The 19,832-nt window shown below is 33.8% G+C and overlaps 1 protein-coding gene across 1 annotated transcript in view; it reads right to left on the reverse strand.

Moving 5' to 3' along the window:
* Positions 1-1,948: 1,948 nt before the first annotated feature.
* LOC128550517 (solute carrier family 15 member 2-like) overlaps positions 1,949-19,832 on the reverse strand; it is a 70,085-nt gene continuing 52,201 nt past the window's right edge. The window contains exons 16-22 of the mRNA XM_053529723.1: positions 12,498-12,662; positions 11,825-11,871; positions 6,607-6,747; positions 4,794-4,908; positions 3,913-4,044; positions 2,979-3,086; positions 1,949-2,164 (exon numbers count right to left, since the gene is read on the reverse strand). Of these exons, the coding sequence (XP_053385698.1) occupies positions 1,949-2,164; positions 2,979-3,086; positions 3,913-4,044; positions 4,794-4,908; positions 6,607-6,747; positions 11,825-11,871; positions 12,498-12,662 (924 nt within the window). The remainder of the gene's footprint in view (positions 2,165-2,978; positions 3,087-3,912; positions 4,045-4,793; positions 4,909-6,606; positions 6,748-11,824; positions 11,872-12,497; positions 12,663-19,832) is intronic.

Consider the following 19,832-nt stretch of genomic DNA (forward strand, 5'->3'; position numbering starts at 1 on the left):
CGGCCTTCCGTAAGCCAGCTCATTTTTCATTGTTTCTTCTCTATTTTTTTCTTTTCTTTCTTCTTTTGTATTTATTTTTTTTTCTTTCTTTTCGACATTTCCGCGCACCACCATTAATTCATCGTTTAAGATTATACAAACCAAAAATGGCGGATCGATAGCACGAAATAATACGACAGGCATGAAAAATCACTATTTTAAGTGAAATAAGTAAGTTTACAACATCATTTATACATGTCCTAACATATATTTGATGCCCCTTAAATATTTCCGTAATCCTAGCCTATCCTCATAGGGTTGTCTAGGAATACAGAACTTCCGTAATCCTAGAATCGGAGGCTAGGATTATGGTACACGCCATCCACCTGAAATTTACTCCACTAATTCTTGGAAGATACAGGTTTTATTTAAGATACAAAAGCTACAGTACTTGTATTGAAAATAGTTCAATCTCATCATTTAATATGTCTAAAAATGTCCCATACATACTACACACGGCTAATAGCATTACCGGTACCACCACCCTTTAATGCATACATTAATCTATCTGATAGTGTTCGAAAGTACTCTAAAAATATCTGTTACCACTTTAAGTAAGAAAGCTGCATAAGCATGTGATACTAGTAAAAAACTAAAACCTGTGCAAAATATCATAAAGCGTCCTCTAGCCACTTGCACTATGTGTTGTCAGTTGCCATACAGGCTTGCTGTCTTCCATGTATCACAGATTACAATGTGGATTTCATATGTTTGTATCTCAAAACAAAATTGTGTGGGTTTATTCACACAGTTCCTTTGACAGAAAAAAACCCATAAATTTGGAATAAAAAAAATAAAAGAACAAGAGCTGTCTCCATAGGATGACACATGCCCCCGATGGCACTTTGAATGAATAGTTATGGCCGATGTTAGAGTTTAGGACCTTTGACCTACGGAGCTGGGTCTTGCGCGCGACACATCGTCTTACTGTGTCACACACTCATGCGTAGTTATTTTAAAATCCATGCATGAATGACAATGATATGGACCGGACACGCCCATCAATGCACTATCATGAAAAATGACCTTTGTCCAAGTGTGACCTTGACCTTTGAGCTACGGACCTGGGTCTTGCGCGCGACACGTCGTCTTACTGTGGTACACATTCATGCCAAGTTATTTGAAAATCCATCCATCGATGACAAAGATATGGACCGGACACGCCCATCAATGCACTATCCTTTAACGTCTAAGTGTGACCTTGACCTTTCAGCTACGGACCTGGGTCTTGCGCACGACACGTTGTCTTACTGTGGTACACATTCATGCCAAGTTATTTGAAAATCCATCCATCGATGATAAAGATATGGACCGGACAAGCCCATCAATGCACTATCCTTTAACGTCTAAGTGTGACCTTGACCTTTGAGCTACGGACCTGGGTCTTGCGCGCGACACATCGTCTTACTGTGGTACACATTCATGCCAAGTTATTTGAAAATCCATTCATTGATGACAAAGATATGGACCGGACACGCCCATCAATGCACTATCCTTTAATGTCTAAGTGTGACCTTGACCTTTGAGCTACGGGCCTGGGTCTTGCGCGCGACACGTCGTCTTACTGTGGTACACATTCATGCCAAGTTATTTGAAAATCCATCCATCGATGACAAAGATATGGACCGGACACGAAAATTGCGGACCGACTGACCGACAGACGGTTCAAAAACTATATGCCTCCCTTCGGGGGCATAAAAATACAAATTAAAAATGATTTTAGCATACATTAGCCAGCTAAATGCACATAATACATCTGGTTGCAGTACCAAGATATTTCTATATTTGCATAATATAAACAAAAGCCTGTGATGAAAGAAATCAGTTCCCAGTAATGCTAATTAACTTGTAAGTATGCACTATAAAATTATGACAAAAAAGGTATATTTTAACAAGAATCTATTCTTCCTTAAAGTTTTGTTTTAGTAGTAGGCTTTGGCATAGTCATGCTCTTCAATGGATGCTCCTCTCCTCCAGATCTTTCCGAAACATTAATTTCTGGCGCTTCTTCAACCAGCTCGCAGTAGTCAAGGGAATTCGCTTTGTAAGTGTAGAACTTTGACATTATCATAAATATGATAGTGTCAACAAACATGAGGGTAGCAAATATGAAGAATTCAACCATCTAAAATACAAAAAAATATCAATATATAAAAAAGTATTTCTTAAATTAAAACACATCTACAAAAGTGAGTCATATATCCAGTCTCGGAATGCAACCTTACCATTGGTCAATAATTCTAAGGTTGTGCTCAAAATGAACTAATCAGATGCTTGACTTTTGAGGCTGATCTACAAACTCATGACCAAAACCAGTCCGAGAATTGAGACATTTACATGACAATTGTAGCACTTAATCACTTCTGCACAGATTCAAAATCTACTTTATCAAAACAGGCACCAATATACAGAAAAACCTTTCTGACAATATCTAAATGAGTTAATAAAATATGCCACAATATGATAAATAAATTTGAAAAATTATAAAGATTATTCATTACACTGACGAATATCTGTAAATATTATTCAATTAGAACATGTGAAATATAAGACATTAATTTTCATAGTAAGCCCCTTCTTGTTGAAAGCCCGAAATAATTTTAGAATGACAAAATGCAAGTACAGGTATTCTGTCAAACCCAGATTCATAAAGAATCAGCATTGCAATAAACAGCTTAAACCTCCATACGTATTTACAATGCAGGCCCAATACAGAACAAGATGTGTATCCACAGGACACTGGTGCTACATGCTGAATAACTATCCTATGACCATCAGATGTTTGATGACTCCTGATCAAATACATTTTGAGACATGTGCACAACACAAATTTGAATGGACAGACAGCTTAAAAAAGACAAGGACAAATCTAAGTGCCTCCACCTCCTGTTTATATGTTTATACATTAAAGATGATATAAGTTAGATAAATGACTATACCTGTGATGGTATCGAGTGTATATTTGCCACAATTATCACAACCAGATCCCCAAATGACACTGTAACCAGCCAAACTGCTTGAACAACAGACTTCAGTGATGTTGGTGCCTATTTAGGAACAAATAATACAGTGAAGCAAGTCTTGCCTGGCAATACAGGTGTGTCAGTCGTACAGATTTCTATTCCCTTCTGCCGTTGTTTTGTGAATCCACATCATCGTAATTTATTTCAGGTTTTTTTTATGGTGCAGAAAAGCACCTAGTGCCCATAGCTGCAATATCTCAAGCAAAGCTAGACCAGTATCAGAGAAAAAAAAAACATCATCCTTCCACTTGCTACAAAAGCTTCCTCACAAGAAGGGACTCTATATTCAGAGTTTCAAGCCCAAACCAGTAAGATTCTACCTTTTACCACTCATGCTTACGGGCCCTAGTTCAACTCCTGTATTTTCCAGTATTAACACTTCTTTTGATTGGACATCAGCCTTTCAGAAAGTGGAGCCAGAAATGGACAGACAGGGACTTTGTTAACAGCAACCATTACTCACATACATTACGCACAAGATGTTTAACAGTAATTTTACAATCATTATGGCAGGTAAAACATGTGTATGCTACATGACTTTTATTAATAAAAGAAGAGCTTTACTTAGATTACTGTGCAGTTCTTGTAAAATACCAAAACAGGAAGAAGTTCTGACTTGGATAAAGTGTTAGCTATAAGTACAATGGCATGATTGCATCATATTTAGGTAACAATTGCACTTTCTTATTAAACAGAATTTCTCTTAGCAAGGTATACTGACATATGAGTGATTAGAATATTCTGTTTCTTCACAACTGAGCTAATTTTAAAATGAAATTCTGTTTAAATTACTGTAACACTACTAACCAAAATATCAAAGGGAAACTTGTGACATTATTCTAAATATTACCTGGGAATAGGCAAAGGACAACCCACTAACTGAGAACAGTACTTCTCCAAGGGTGATGAGTATATACTGAGGTATAAGCCACATCATAGAAACTGTGTTTTCTGTTACATCCACAAACAGGTGAACAACAGACTGAAATTGTAAATGTCCTTAATACCCTAACAGTTTGTGTTCAAATGATCAATCTGACATTAATTCTAATGAAAAGTGCTATAATTCAAAAGGTTACTCATTAATTACAACTTTACAAATGGCTTTAAAAAGATGATTACAATGAAAATGATAAAACTGCTAGATCAATTTACTAAAACCCACAATCTTACTCATAAAACAGATGTTCAAATGTTAACCTAGTGTTTTTTAAATGGCTAACTTCCGCAGTTACCTCAACAAGATGTGTATGACATATAAATTTAAAGGTTAGCCTACTGGTAACTTCAATGCTTAAAACTGCCCGGGAACACTAGTCGAAGTGGCAAGAATTAGAAGTTAATCATAATTTTGTTCAAAAGGTTGAAATGCCAAATCCTGAATAAGACAATGAGAGTGGCATTGACCTGGACAGAAATCATATACAGTCAAACTTTGTTCACTCAAACTAGGATAATTAAAACTCCACCCTTCACTCGAACTCATCGTCAGGCCCCGGCAAAATCCTTGTATAATGTACATTGATGACTCGAACTACCGATAACTTGAACAAATTGTGTAGGTCCCAACGAGTTCGAGTTAACAAAGTTCAACTATATTGCAAATTTGGACTTTTTTTTTTCTCAAAATGTTTGATATGTTTCTTTCCATTTCATGAAAATGTAAGAATTCATGAATCAGTAAGTTAAAAGGACTTATTAATGTCTGTATAATAAAATGAGAATAATTACCTCAGTCCCATTGTTGTGAACATAGGCTGTATAAACACCACCTGCTTTAAGCGTAAATTCTGGACTAGTGTCAATCAACTTTGAAAATACTACACTCAGTTCATATATCTTATATCTGGAAAAAAAAGATATAGAGATTAAATAGAAAAGTCAGAGAGATTTCAATGACAGAACATCTTATTAAACTTGAGGTCATGGAAGTGTTAACCAAACTCATCAGGTATTAACAAATTCATGAGCATTTGAAAATTTTACAACATCAAAACCTCTTTGTATCCATTGCAACATGAAATTCATTAATGCACTCAGTGACATTTACTAAATGATAAGAATTTTACTATCATATTTTTTATTAAGAAACTTTTGCACATTATGTTCAGAACTACAAAAATATAAAAGTACTGAATGAAGTATTGCTTTGCAATATACAAAGTCCTTTCCTGGAATGTGACTAATGATCTCAGCTGCTGTATAAGCTAATAATGTGTATACAATATAGTGCTTTATATAAAATACATTTGAATATTGTTACCTCAGTATCAGTTAGCTCGATATTCCGGTTAGCACAATGTGTTTTAGTTGGTCCAGACTTTTCTCTATACATTTTAATGGTATTGTTTATCATTAGCTCAATGTAATTGGCTCGATTATTTTGTTCAGCTCAATGGGATTTTTCAGTCCCGTCAAATTACCTGTATTGTTTTTACACCTGGTTCCGTTGATATCACATCATGTCAAAAATATCAAAGTTATTTGCAAGGTATGAAAATCAACCCATTGTTGTTGTCTGGCGATGTATTAATAATAATCAGGTTAGTTTGTGTGTGTGTGTGTTTTTTTTTTTTGTTATTTAATCTTTAATCCAATTTAAATGTTAGAAAGTTTGCATTTAATTCTCAATAATTAGTCTAAAAACAGCGTGCAAGTGGGCAATCTGTTTTCCAGTATAAACAAAATTTCAACTGAGTAACAATATGTGTATTTAAATGAACATTTTTGTTTATTAAAACCCATTAAAAATGACGTATTTACATTTTATTTATTTCTTTCCCCCTTTTAAACCCTCTTAAAGAAGCATGTAGTGTATTGACAATATTGACGTCCTACACAGACACAAAATATAGTCCAGATAGACGATATCATTACTTCAAACTTCGGATTTCGCCAATGAAATTTTTGCAGTCCTTGAATATCGAGGTAACGGTATTTGACTGTATGTTATAATTCACAAAGTTTTGATTAAAATTTGCACATATCAATTGTTGATAGCTTGTAACATCTATAAACATGGACAAAAAAGCTAGAATAATGAAAAGAGAAGTGACCTAAAATATTTTAAAGACTGGTCTGAAAAAGATCAATGTTGCCTTTTAGCCTCTAAGTGTGACCTTAACCTTTGAGCTAAGGATCTGGATATTGTGCATTACACATCATCTCACTGTGGGGGTCATTTATGCCAAGAAACAGAAAAAATTCTATTGACTTCCAAGTGTGACTTTGAGCTACAGGTCTGGAAGATCAGGAAAACATATTACCTCATTTCGGGGAACATTTGTGCAAAGTAATGCCAAAATCCCTAAATGGATGGTTCGAGTTATAGACTGGACTGGAAAAAAGCCCTATACGCATGATTTGACTTCCAGACTAGGAAGGTGCCTAGACTAGGTAGGTGTAAGGGTTTTGCATAAGATAGTCGTTACCTAGCAAGCTCAGATATTGTGCATCATTCCAGCTAATTTTTTACCAAGAAAACTGAAAAACATGGAATTCCTACGTAATTCTGAAAATTTGTGCATCTCCATCAAACACATACCGCAGTGGTTCCACCTCCATAAAATCTGTTGCTTTAAAAGGGGTCACATTAAAATGTATCCCTATATCTGAGGACGACAGAGCATCTGCACTTGTAGACATAATGGTGAGAGTATCAACTAGATCATCTGTACTAAACATACTGAAAGTATACACATTTCAATCTTTTCATAAAAAGCGAAAAAATGACTGTATCATACAATATGCAGTATAGAAAATCTTTAATAGCAAAATCTTAACAGTTCTGAGAAAATATAAAAAATATTTAGAAATTTATAAAAAGACGAGAAATAAGAATGTTATATAACACTCTCAAATGCTCCCGGAGGATCCAAATCCCTTCATGTAGTGTTAATATAATCTAAAAACAAGAGGGCCAACATGGCCCTATATCGCTCACCTGTTATCATTGCACTTGAGGACAAGAAGGTCCTCAGAAAACATATCTAAGTCCAAAAGACAGGAACAAAAAAAGGGAAGAAATTTAACCAAAAAGAAAAAAAAATCTTACAAGGTACATATATGTCAAAATACACCTAAAAATTTGAGGTACCATCCATGTTGTACCACAGAAAAGTGGTCCCGGTTTTTCCCTACGGCCAATAATAAAAAAATTACTAAAAATAAGCTATTTATAGTAACGTAAAAGGGAAGTAATAGAAAAAATTATTGTAAGTGAACAAAAGAAGGATCTGCCAAATAAATTTGTTGACATAAATGAAATTTCAGATCAGTATCTTCATTAGTTACGGAGATATACCCATTTTAATTTGAAATAAAGGGAGGTAATTTGAGGTAAAATCAGTCCATAGTTATCTACCCTGATTGGCTCAGTCCAACTAATGACAATAATGAAATTTCAAATAAGTCCTATAAGTACTTACTGATATAAATCCATTTTGATTACAATCAGGGGAGGTAATCAAATATAAAATAACTCTGGAACCTACGATTGGATCTGATTTGTCATGGAATCCAGGATTTATTGTAAGTGAACAAAAGAAGGATCTGCCAAATAAATCTGTTGACATAAATGAAATTTCAGATCAGTATCTTCATTAGTTACGGAGATATACCCATTTTAATTTGAAATAAAGGGAGGTAATTTGACATAAAATCAGTCCATAGTTATCTACCCTGATTGACTCAGTCCAACTAATGACAATAATGAAATTTCAAATATGTCCTATAAGTACTTACTGAATATAAATCCATTTTGATTACAATCAGGGGAGGTAATCAGATATAAAACAAGAGCTGTCCATAAGACAACCAAGCTCGACTATTCGAAATATTGGCCCAGAAGCAGGAAAATATTACCCAAAAAGGTTAAATATCAAAAAAGTTTTAAGTTCAAAAGGGGACATAATTTGACCAAAATGCATATCAGTTATGGGATTTGCAGCTATCAACTAGTTTTATAACCCCGAAGGCACATGTGAAGTTTCAATTCAATATCTGCATTAGTTTTGGAGATAGAAACTTGCATGTAAAACTTTAACCAAAATTTTCTAAGTCCAAAAGGGGGCATAATTTGCCCAAAATACATGCCAGAGTTATGGGACTTGACCCAGTGAGGTTGGTAAATGATACAGAAAAAGAAAAAATAAGTTTCAAATCTATATGCCATTTAGTAATAGCTGCATGTACTTGCACGCAAAACTTTAACCAGGATTTTCTAAGTCCAAAAAGGGGAATAATTTGCTCAAAATACATGTCAGAATTATGGGACTTGATCCAGTGAGGTTGGTAATTGATCTAGAAAAAGAAAAAATAAGTTTCAAATCGATACGCCTTTTAGTAATAGCTGTATGTACTTGCACGCAAAACTTTAACCAGAATTTTCTAAGTCCAAAAGGAGGCATAATTTGGCCAAAATGAAGGTCAGAGTTATGGGACTTGCTGCTATCAACTAGTTTTATAACCCCGAAGACACATGTTAAGTTTCAATTCAATATCTGCATTAGTTTTGGAGATAGTAACTTGCATGTAAAACTTTAACCAAAATTTTCTAAGTCCAAAAGGGGGCATAATTTTCTCAAAATACATGTCAGAATTATGGGACTTGATCCAGTGAGGTTGGTAATTGATCTAGAAAAAGAAAAAATAAGTTTCAAATCTATATGCCTTTTAGTCATAGCTGTATGTACTTGCACGCAAACTTTAACCAGAATTTTCTAAGTCCAAAAGGGGGCATAATTTGGCCAAAATGAAGGTCAAAGTTATTGGACTTGCTGCTATCAACTAGTTTTATAACCCCGAAGACACATGTTAAGTTTTAATTCAATATCTGCATTAGTTGTGGAGATAGTAACTTGCATGCAAAACTTTAACCAGAATTTTCTAAGTCCAAAAGGGGGTATAATTTTCTCAAAATACATGTCAGAGTTATGGGACTTGACCCAGTGAGGTTGGTAATTGATCTAGAAAAAGAAAAAATAAGTTTCAAATCTCTATGCCTTTTAGAAATAGCTGTATGTACTTGCAGCAAAACTTAACCAGAATTTTCTAAGTCCAAAAGAGGGCATAATTTGGCCAAAATGAAGGTCAGAGTTATGGGACTTGCTGCTATCAACTAGTTTTATAACCCCGAAGACACATGTGAAGTTTCAATTCAATATCTGCATTAGTTTTGGAGATAGTAACTTGCATGTAAAACTTAACCAAAATTTTCCAAGTCCAAAAGGGGGCATAATTTGCTCAAAATACATGTCAGAGTTATGGGACTTGACCCAGTGAGGTTGGTAATTGACCTAGAAAAAGAAAAAACAAGTTTCAAAGCTATATGCCTTTAACTGATGGCTGTATGTACTTGCATGCAAAAACTTAACCAAGGTGTGACGCTGACGCCGACGCCGACGCCAGGGTGAGTAGAATAGCTAGACTATTCTTCGAATAGTCAAGCTAATAACTCTGGAACCTACGATTGGATCTGATTTGTCATGCAATCCAAGATTTATTGTTGTTGAAGATATTTTGGAAGTTTGTATCAAATAAAACCATAAATGAAGTCTCTATATGGCTATAAAAGCCAAAATAGCCAATTTTGGACCTTTAAGGGGCCGTAACTCTGGAACCCATGAAGGAATCTGACCAGTTCAAGAAAGGAACCAAGATCTTGTGGCAATACAAGTTGTGTGCAAGTTTGGTTAAAATCAAATCATAAATGAAGCTGCTATTGAGCAGACAAGGTCAAAATAGCTAATTTTTGCCCTTTCAGGGGCTATAACTCTGGAACCCATCAAGGGATCTGGCCGGTTCAAAAAAGGAACCGAGATCTTATGGTGACGTAAGTTTTGTGCAAGTTTGATTAAATTCAAATCATAAATGAAGCTGCTATTGTGCAGACAAGGTCAAAATAGCTAATTCTGGCCCTTTCAGGGGCCATAACTCTGGAACCCATAAAGGAATCTCGCCAGTTCAAGAAAGGAACCAAGATCTTATGGTGATACAAGTTGTGTTCAAGTTTGGTTAAAATCAAATCATAAATGAAGCTGCTATTGTGCAGACAAGGTCAAAATAGCTTATTCTGGCCCTTTCAGGGGCCATAACTCTGGAACCCATAATGGAATCTGGCCAGTTCAAGAAAGGAACCAAGATCTTATGGTGATACAAGTTGTGTGCCAGTTTGGTAAAAATCAAATTACAAATAAAGCTGCTATTGTGCAGACAAGGTCAAAATAGCTAATTTTGGCCTTTCAGGGGCCATAACTCTGGAACCCATAACGGGATCTGGCCAGTTCAAGAAAGGAACCGAGATCTTATGGTGATACAAGTTGTGTGCAAGTTTGGTTAAAATAAAATCATAAATGAAACCACTATCGTGCAGACAAGAAATTGTTGAGGCACGGACAGACTGATGACAGACAACGGACGAAAGGTGATCACAAAAGCTCACCTTGTCACTATGTGACAGGTGAGCTAATAACAATAGGCTGTAAAAGTTTGCTAATCATCTTTTCAAATTTATAATCTATGCAAGGAAAGTACATGTATTTTGAAGTCTAGTGACGAATGGAGCAGATATGGTCTGGATAAAAGCAGATCTTCAACTCTTCTACATTTTTCCTCTTTTAAAAGGTCTGGCTTGATATCATAACTTAAATACTGAAAGTCCTCTAAACATGATCTTTGCCAAAGTGCAACTGGAACACAGCCTTATAACATTACTATCTGAGTAACAAGTATGAGGCCGTGAATAATACATCACCATGATTTCACTGTTCATATGGTCAGTCAAAGTGAAGAATTTCATCCTAAGTGTGACTTTGACCTTGGAGCTACATAGGACCCTTGGCTTTGCATGTTATCATGAACATGTCACATGAAGTGATATTAAAATATGGACTCGACATAAAACATTTAATTTTTAAATTGTTGTGACCTTAATCATTCAACCAGGTTTTGTATGTGACATATATTCATTATCAAGTTATACTGAATGCTTATATCAAATTGTTCAATTTCAATCCTGCCCGCTTAGCTCAGTAGGGAGAGCGTTGGTCTACGGATCGCGGGGTCGCGAGTTCGATCCCCAGGCGGGGCATATGTTCTCCATGAAGAATTGATAAAAGACATTGTGTCTGGAATCATTCGTCCTCCACCTCTAATAATTCATGTGGGGAAGTTGGCAGTTACTTGCGGAGAACAGGTTTGTACTGGTACAGAACTGGTTAGGTGAACTGCCCGCCGTTACCTAACTGAAATACTGTTGAAAAAAGGCATTAAACCTAAAACAAACAAACATCAAAAATGACAGTTTGAGTTATATCCTAGACTAAATCTAGAATAACAGTTCAAGCACATATGGTCAGACACGCCGATGACTGCAAACTTGTGTAGGCCCCAAGGTAAGGGTTCATTCCTGATCTCAGTATACAAGACTGTTAAACTAGACATTTTGTTCAGATCAAGTTTGACTAGATGTGTGTCCATAGGACACTGGTGCCCCCACTTCCTGTCAATGTATGCATATTTTTTACTAAATCAAGGGCCATAACTCTGGTCTGACTGCATGAAATCCCAATTAAAACACCTGGTGCACAACTTCACAAGCTAGGTAACAACCCTGCGAGGTCTGATGACTTTTTGAGATATGCATTTTACAAATTCTGACAGACAACAGACAGACAACGGCAAATCTAAGTGCATCCCACAAAAGTTTGGAGGTGCACCAAAGTAAGTCTGATCCAACAATAAATTTATTCATTCTTACTTACCTTAATGCCGCATTTCCATGTTTTGGTTTATCTCTCTGGTCTGGAAACTGAAAAAAAAACACAAAATACTGCAAAGCATTTTATATTTACATAGCAGATTGAATCTTCAAAATGATATACAGTAATAAGGAACTGTGTACAATACAACTTAGATGACCCACAAAATCAGTTAAAAGGACTCATTAGAATTTTGTTTTGACATTCAGCAATATTTGGTATCAGCAGAAACATCTAACATGCAAACATTTCAGAAAAAGTTGTTCAATGTTGAGAACTTCCCACCATATCCACTTATTGGTAAGAAGAAAACATATGGCAATTCAAAACTCATCAATTTTTACCTTAATTTTCAAGGGACATTGTCATTTAAAAAAACACTACACCAAACTTCAATTCTTACAAATTACACACATAAATTTCTTTTGTGTGTTTATATTAAATTTTGTGTTTATTCTTATTATAAAATAAAAGATATTATATGAGGTGATTACACTATATGCCATTAAATGCCATACTTTCTGATCAAAGAATGACTCAATTCTGAAGAAAACCACATCAGTCCAATCCCATTAGATACCAGCTTATGTACAAAACTTAACCAAATCAGGACGCTGACACACAAGTGAGTGCAAAAGCTCTACCTAATCATGATAAATCAAGTTAAAAATCTTACTTGTGACAATTTCAAGTCCTTGTTCACATCAAAGTACAATATCATTCTATATGCCTTCAATTCTGAACACTGGAAAGTCTTTTCAAATTTATAATTCTGGCCTTTGCACTTAGATTCAGCAGTCATTTTGTATTTTCCACTGTCAGTCACAATGAAATCACTCATCTGCAATGTAACATACATGCATATATAAGCTAAAATTCATTGGAGTTTAAAATGATGTTAAAATTAGACCTGAGAAATTTCTTTATTTCCAGATTAATCTGGAAAAGTGGGTATGTAGGTTTTAAACATGACAAAATATATTGTACTTGTTGAAGAAACAAATAATTTGTACCTCCTATTGCAGAAGTCCACTTTGTGTGACTTCCGACAGACCAACAGACTGGCAGATGGGAAGACTGAGGGCACACCTTTCCTCTATTGAAACATTGGAATAATTTGATTTCATTAAACTGAAGTTTAATCCAACAAGCAGCTAACGCCTGATGGCGTTTTGGCCAGGTTTTCCGAATTAGGTGATAATGAGATAAAAGTCCTAATAAAGGAATACAATAAATAACCCCCAAATTAATACCGTAGATACCCGTGTATAATGCGCAGTTTTTTGACCCCCGGGACCACCCCCGAATTGTGGGTGCGCATAATACACAGGTATAGACAATTTTCCAACTTCAAAACAAGTTTGTTACCGATGTTCGCCATTTTGGTAAAGGGAAACTACTCCCCGCGCTTACTGTCTCCGCTAAAATCTAAGATTGCCGTTACGTTCCGTAAAACATCGAATTGTTTATTTTTCTTTCAAACAAAATTAATTTCATATAAATTTAAAAGTATTTTGACAAAAGAAATGTTTATAAATCACAAAAATTATGTTACTAATTAAAGATCGAGAATTATCTTTAACCGAGATCAAACTGTGAACAACATAATTGACACGAGGTGACACGTTGATTGCCGGTAATTACTGGCTTTATGATCGTGACAAAAAGACTATCACACCTTTTGTTATCAGTTTAAATTGAGAAGCTCATGTCATTTTGAAAGATACCATTCCGAAATATTGAATCAGCTGCTATTTATTTATTCAAAATACTGAATTAAAAAAGGTAAAACAACAAATATAACAATAATTTACTGGTTTTATTTTCGAGAAAACAAAAATCGATAGTACCGTGAGACCGATGCTGCTCTCCGCCATGGAGATAAAATTTATTACCGGTGTCGATGTAAACTCTACTTTCGTTTTCCATCCACCTCAAAATTGACCAAAATTTTTTTTTTTTTTTTTTCCCAGGATTTTGGACTAAGATCGGGGGTGCGCATTATACACGGGTGCGCATTATACACGGGTATCTACGGTAAGCACTATTGAAGGAAAAAGGGAAAAAAAGAAATGGACAGATAGAAAATGAATTAAAACAAATAAATTGGTGTAAAAAAATCAAAGTAAGAAAAACACCATTTTCAATGTTTATATCCAAGTGACCTTGACCTTTGACCCCATAATCAATAGGGGTCATGTACACATCAAGATCAACATGCGTATAAAGTTTCAAGGTCCTAGGTGAAATACTTGTCCGGATATTGAGCAGAAACAATTTTCAATGTTTAGATCCCCGTGACCTTGATCTTTGACCAAGTGACCCCAAAATCAATAGGGGCCATGTACACATCAAGACCAACATCAAATGAAGTTTCAAAATCCTAGGTGAAATACTTGTCCAGATATTGAGCGGAAACCATTTTCAATGTTCAGGTCCCTGTGACCTTGACCTTTGACTCAGTGACACCATTCTCACACGAATTTGGGTAATAGGGATCATTCTGACCAAGTTTCTTAAAGTTTGGATTTATAAGTAGTTGTTGACAAAAATGAATGAACAAAAGGTTAACATGAGACTCATTATCCCATCCATCGGCCCAGATAGCCCTAACCTACAAGCCGTATCTTTCTACGAAAACCCAGCCAATAAAACAATTTTCATAAAGCAGGAAAATCTTTGCAACAGCTACACAAATCATTTCCAAATAATCTCAAGTATAGTTATTTTGACAAACAAACAACTTTCTTCTTAAAAATTTACTTGAAGGGACCCCTCCATCACAAACTATTTTACCATCAGTTCTTGCAATTTTTTAATTCTTGGAAAGTCAAAAGAAATTTGATGATGGAATACTCCTTTTTCAACAATTTGGAAACATGGCAGTCTAATTTTAGGGGTTTTGTGCACAAAATGGCAAACAAGAGAGTCATGATGACCCTGGATCGCTCCCCTGAGTAATATGAGCTACATGTTTCAAATGTCAAAATGATGATAAAATACTAAGAAAGTCAGTAGGTCACATTCATGGTCAATGAAATTCAGTTTTACGATTTGTGTGCAAAACTGTGTATGTCATCAAAATTTCAAGGCTGTAATAAGTATTGGTAGTTGAACTGTCTCTACATGCTTTTTGTGTTAGAAAATATATTTATTCATGAAGTGTTTTTACTCATTCAAATGATATTGAACTAGATCTATCTGTATATACATGTAGATAGAGACAGCAGTCTCGAATCGGCACTATGTAACACAGTATCCAGAAGATATTAGCTAGGTATTTGAGGGTGTGGTTCCATAAACGGTCAGAACGGCATGGCAGTGTGGCCACCTGTTTATTAGTACGCTTCCGTGTTGGTCAGTAACTACTTTTGTCTTTCAACTGCCCTGATCTTGAGTACTGAATAAGAATCTATATAATGTTTGAAGGTTTTGAACAATTACACTTATATATATTAAACTATGCATAACTTCCATGTTTGGTCAGTAACAATTGTTGTCTTTCAACTGCCCTGATTATAAAATACTGAATATGAATCTATGTAATGTTTGAAGGTTTTGAACAATTACTCTCATATATATCAAACTATGCACAACTTGTTCCTTTTTGCATATACATCATGTGTTTTACCTCCTTCGGCAATAAGCTTCATAAATTTCATGTCAGTGTATTAAAAATATTTTTGTTAAAAACAATGATACAAATAAGAATGCTTTCAAAAAATGATAACAAAACGTAGAATATTTTATCGGTATTTTTTTCTTTCTTAAGCTGAAATAGAATTCTAAGATCACATGTTGCTGGTCATATATGAATGTTGAAAAATGGCATTGAGGCCTCTGTTAAAAAGTATGTTTTGTATTTTTTGTGTTTTTTGTGCGTATTGTGTGTTTTTGTTTTTATTTTTCTAAATGTAATTTGCATTTTATCTTACGTAGAAATAACTTTCAGCTATAGAAAAAAATGTTGATAGTTCTCGCTATATATGTATTTTTGTGTTTTTTTTTGTGCGTATTGTGTGTTTTTGTTTTTATTTTTCTAAATGTAATTTGCATTTATCTTACGTAGAAATAACTTTCAGCTATAGAAAAAATGTTGATAGTTCTCGCTATAAATAAGCTCACCACTTAAAAATTGGTACCCTTGACATCTTTTCAAAATATGTTTTCCACTAAAAACAAATTCAGTGTTAGGAAAATGATCGTTTCCATGTTAAGTAAGGTTTTAGTAGCACTACTAAATAGTTCATGGCATCCGTAATTAGCTCAATGAATGTTAGGGTTTAGGAAATTCAAATAAAAGAAAGCAGGTATTCCAATGGTTAAAATCTCAAAAATTCTCAATATGTCTTCTTCAGGAAACACATTTACCAGATAACAAAAGTACATTCTGGCAATCTGACTGGAATGGTGAATCTTACTTCAGCGGAAATAGTTCCAATAGCGAAGGAGTCGCTATTTTGCTCAATATAGAAGAATCACATAATATAATTAGTTTCAAAGAAATAGTTAAAGGACGACTTATTGCCTTAGAATTAAATTATAAGGACCAAGATATAACAATAATTAATATATATGGCCCAAATAAAGATGACGTCAACTTTTTTAAATCTCTTGAAGAATTTTTAATTGAAAATAATGACAAAAACGTTATCATTGGGGGAGATTTTAATAGAGTATTAGATATAACAAAAGACAAACGAAATGGGAGAGTCGACACTCAACTAAAATCAAGAAATAAACTTAAAGCAATTATACAAGAATGTAGCTTAATTGACATATGGCGACATATGAACAATTCATCCACCCAATTTACATGGAAATCAAACTCAACACCACGTATATACTGTAGACTCGATTATTTTTTAATTTCCGAATACTTATGTAACTTATCAAATAATTGTTATATAATGCCAGGCTTTAAAACCGATCACTCGTGTGTTAATCTGCAAATAAATTTTGACAAATGTAAACGAGGTCCAGGTTATTTTAAGCTAAACAACAGTATTCTTTTAGATGATGATTTTAAATCATTGATAAAAGACAATATTAAGGAATTAGTTAGACAAAACTCTGAAGCTGAACCTGATATTTTATGGGAAATTATCAAAGGTACTATTAGAAATACAGCAATTAAATATTCTACATACAAAAAGAAAATTGAAACAGATCAGGAAAGTAAACTGATAAAAGAAATTGAAAGTTTAAATAAACAGGTACTTGTTGAAAATGAAGACATAAATAATATTAAAGATACAATAACAGAAAAACAGAATGAGCTTGACTGTTTATATGAGAAAAAAGTCAATGGTATATTGATTAGATCAAAAGCTATACATATTGAAGGTAATGAAAAGAATTCTAAATATTTCTCAAATATAGAGAAAAGACGTGCAGAAAAAAAGAACATTACAAAACTAATAATTAATGGTCAAGAAATAACAAAAAATGATCAGATTTTAAAAGAAGAAGTAAACTATTATAGAACTTTATACGAAAAACATGAACAAAACCAAACAATTATAAATTTTTTGGATCAGAACATAAACAAATTATCAAATGATGAAATGGAAACATGCGAAGGTTTATTGACAGAAAACGAGTGTAAACAAGCACTACTTGATATGAAAAACAACAAAAGTCCCGGTTCTGACGGGCTAACAACAGAATTTTATAAGCTCTTTTGGAACGAAATAAAACTCTACCTCATAAACTCCTTAAATTTCTCGTATAGAAAAGGTGAACTAACAGATTTACAAAAGCAAAGTATATTAACACTATTACCAAAGACTGAAAAAGACCAATCATTACTTTCAAACTGGCGACCTATCAGTCTTTTAAATATAGATTACAAAATTGCAACCAAAACTATTGCCAATAGAATTAAAAAAGTTTTAGATAAAATTATTACTCATGAACAAACTGGTTTTATGAAAGGCCGCTATATTGGTGAAAATGTTCGCTTAATTTATGAAATCATTGAATACCTTGAAGCTAATAATCAACCTGGTCTACTCTTTTTTTCTGATTACCAAAAAGCATTTGACAGCTTAAATCACAGCTTTATGATGCAATGTCTCCATCATTTCAACTTCGGACCATCTTTAATTACATGGGTAAAACTATTTTACACCAAAATAAACAGTGTAATAATAAATAATGGTTATATGTCAGAAAGCTTTCCAATAAAGAAGGGTGTTAGACAAGGATGTCCTCTCTCCTCTTCTTGTTCATAATATGCATTCAATTACTGACAATTTTATAGCAAAAGATAATACAATAAAAGGTTTAACAATAGACAACACAGAAATTAAACAAACCTTGTTCGCAGATGATGCCACTTATGTAAATAATGGACAGAAAGAATCTTTTGAACGACTTATAAAGGTTATAAATGAATTTGGCAAAATATCTGGACTCACACTTAATACAACAAAATCTATAGTTCTAAAGGCTGGTTCACTTAAACAGAGGAACTTAAAATATGCTGAAAACATGAATTTCGTTTGGACTTCTAAACAAGCTAGAACACTTGGAATGACATTTTATACAGATTTAGAATCAAATAATAAGCTCAACCTCGAACCTAAATTGCAAGAATTCAAAAATTGTCTGAAACAGTGGCAACATCGAAAACTAACCCTACTGGTAAAGTAACTGTGATTAAAACATATGCTCTACCGAAACTTATTTATCCATTTACAGTGCTTGAAAACCCACCAGAAGATACTATCAAAGATATCACGTCAACTATTTTTAAATTTTTATGGGACGGAAAAAATGAAAAAATAAAGCGCAAAACATTAGTAAATAACTATGATCTGGGAGGACTTAAACTCACAGACATTAAAGCTTTTCTGTACTCGATCAAAGCATGTTGGGTTAAAAGAATAATTTCAAATGAAAATAACGGTTTTTGGAAAATACTGTATAAGAAATTCCTTAAAAACTTTGGGGGCAGTTTAATTTTCGAATGTAATTTACACACACAAGATATTGCTAGAATTTGCAAAAATCACAAATTTTTGAAAGATATTTTAACTTCGTGGTTTAAAATCATGAATTCTTCAAACACAAATAATGAAGTGAAAAAACATATAATATGGAACAACTCCGACATTAAATTACAACAAAATACAATATATTGGGACAATTGGAACAGAAAGGGAATAAAATATATTGATCAATTATTTGATTTCCGAACAAACAGGTTTTATAAGTTTGAAGAAGCAGAACGAATACTTAACTTGGAAAAAAGTGATTATCTCAAATACTACCAGTTGGTTACAAAGATACCGAAAATATTAATAGAAAGCATCTCTGAAAATTTTCTGTACGGAAATAAAACAAACATTCATATAGAAAAACTAAAAGTTTGTAAAACACCCAACCAGTATCTTTATAATTTACAAGCAACCAATGTACCATATGAAAAACCAACTGCTGCTGTGAAATGGGAATCTTTTTTTGAAAATGAAAACCTAAATTGGAAGAATATTTTTAGCGTACCATTCCTTTCTACCATTGATACAAATCTACGCAGTTTTCAATACAAATTTTTAATGCGTCTGTTGCCCACAAATAAATATCTATTTATCTGTAAGCTGGCCCCCAGTAACCTATGTGATTTCTGCTGCATGAATACAGAAACAATTGAACACATAATATGGGAATGCCCCAAAGTACAAGCCTTTTGGAACAATATTCAAAATCTATTGACTACTAAAGGAATTGACGTGAAACTGAATATCAAAAACATATGTTTCGGTGTAATACAAAACAATAAGAAAAATGATGTTCTAAACTTTATAATAATATTATGCAAATATTTTATATTTAAATCTAAGTACAGCAAAAACATTCCAATGTTTGAGTGCTTTGTACAATACTTGAAAGCTAGGATAAAAATTGAAAAAGAAATCGCATTAATGCAAAACAAGTTAGATAGACATGAAGAAAAATGGTCAAAGTTCGATGAAATATAATAGCTGACTACACTAAACTTTACAAC

The sequence above is a fragment of the Mercenaria mercenaria genome, chromosome 18 (assembly GCF_021730395.1).
Source record: "Mercenaria mercenaria strain notata chromosome 18, MADL_Memer_1, whole genome shotgun sequence".
Classification (NCBI taxonomy): domain Eukaryota; kingdom Metazoa; phylum Mollusca; class Bivalvia; order Venerida; family Veneridae; genus Mercenaria; species Mercenaria mercenaria.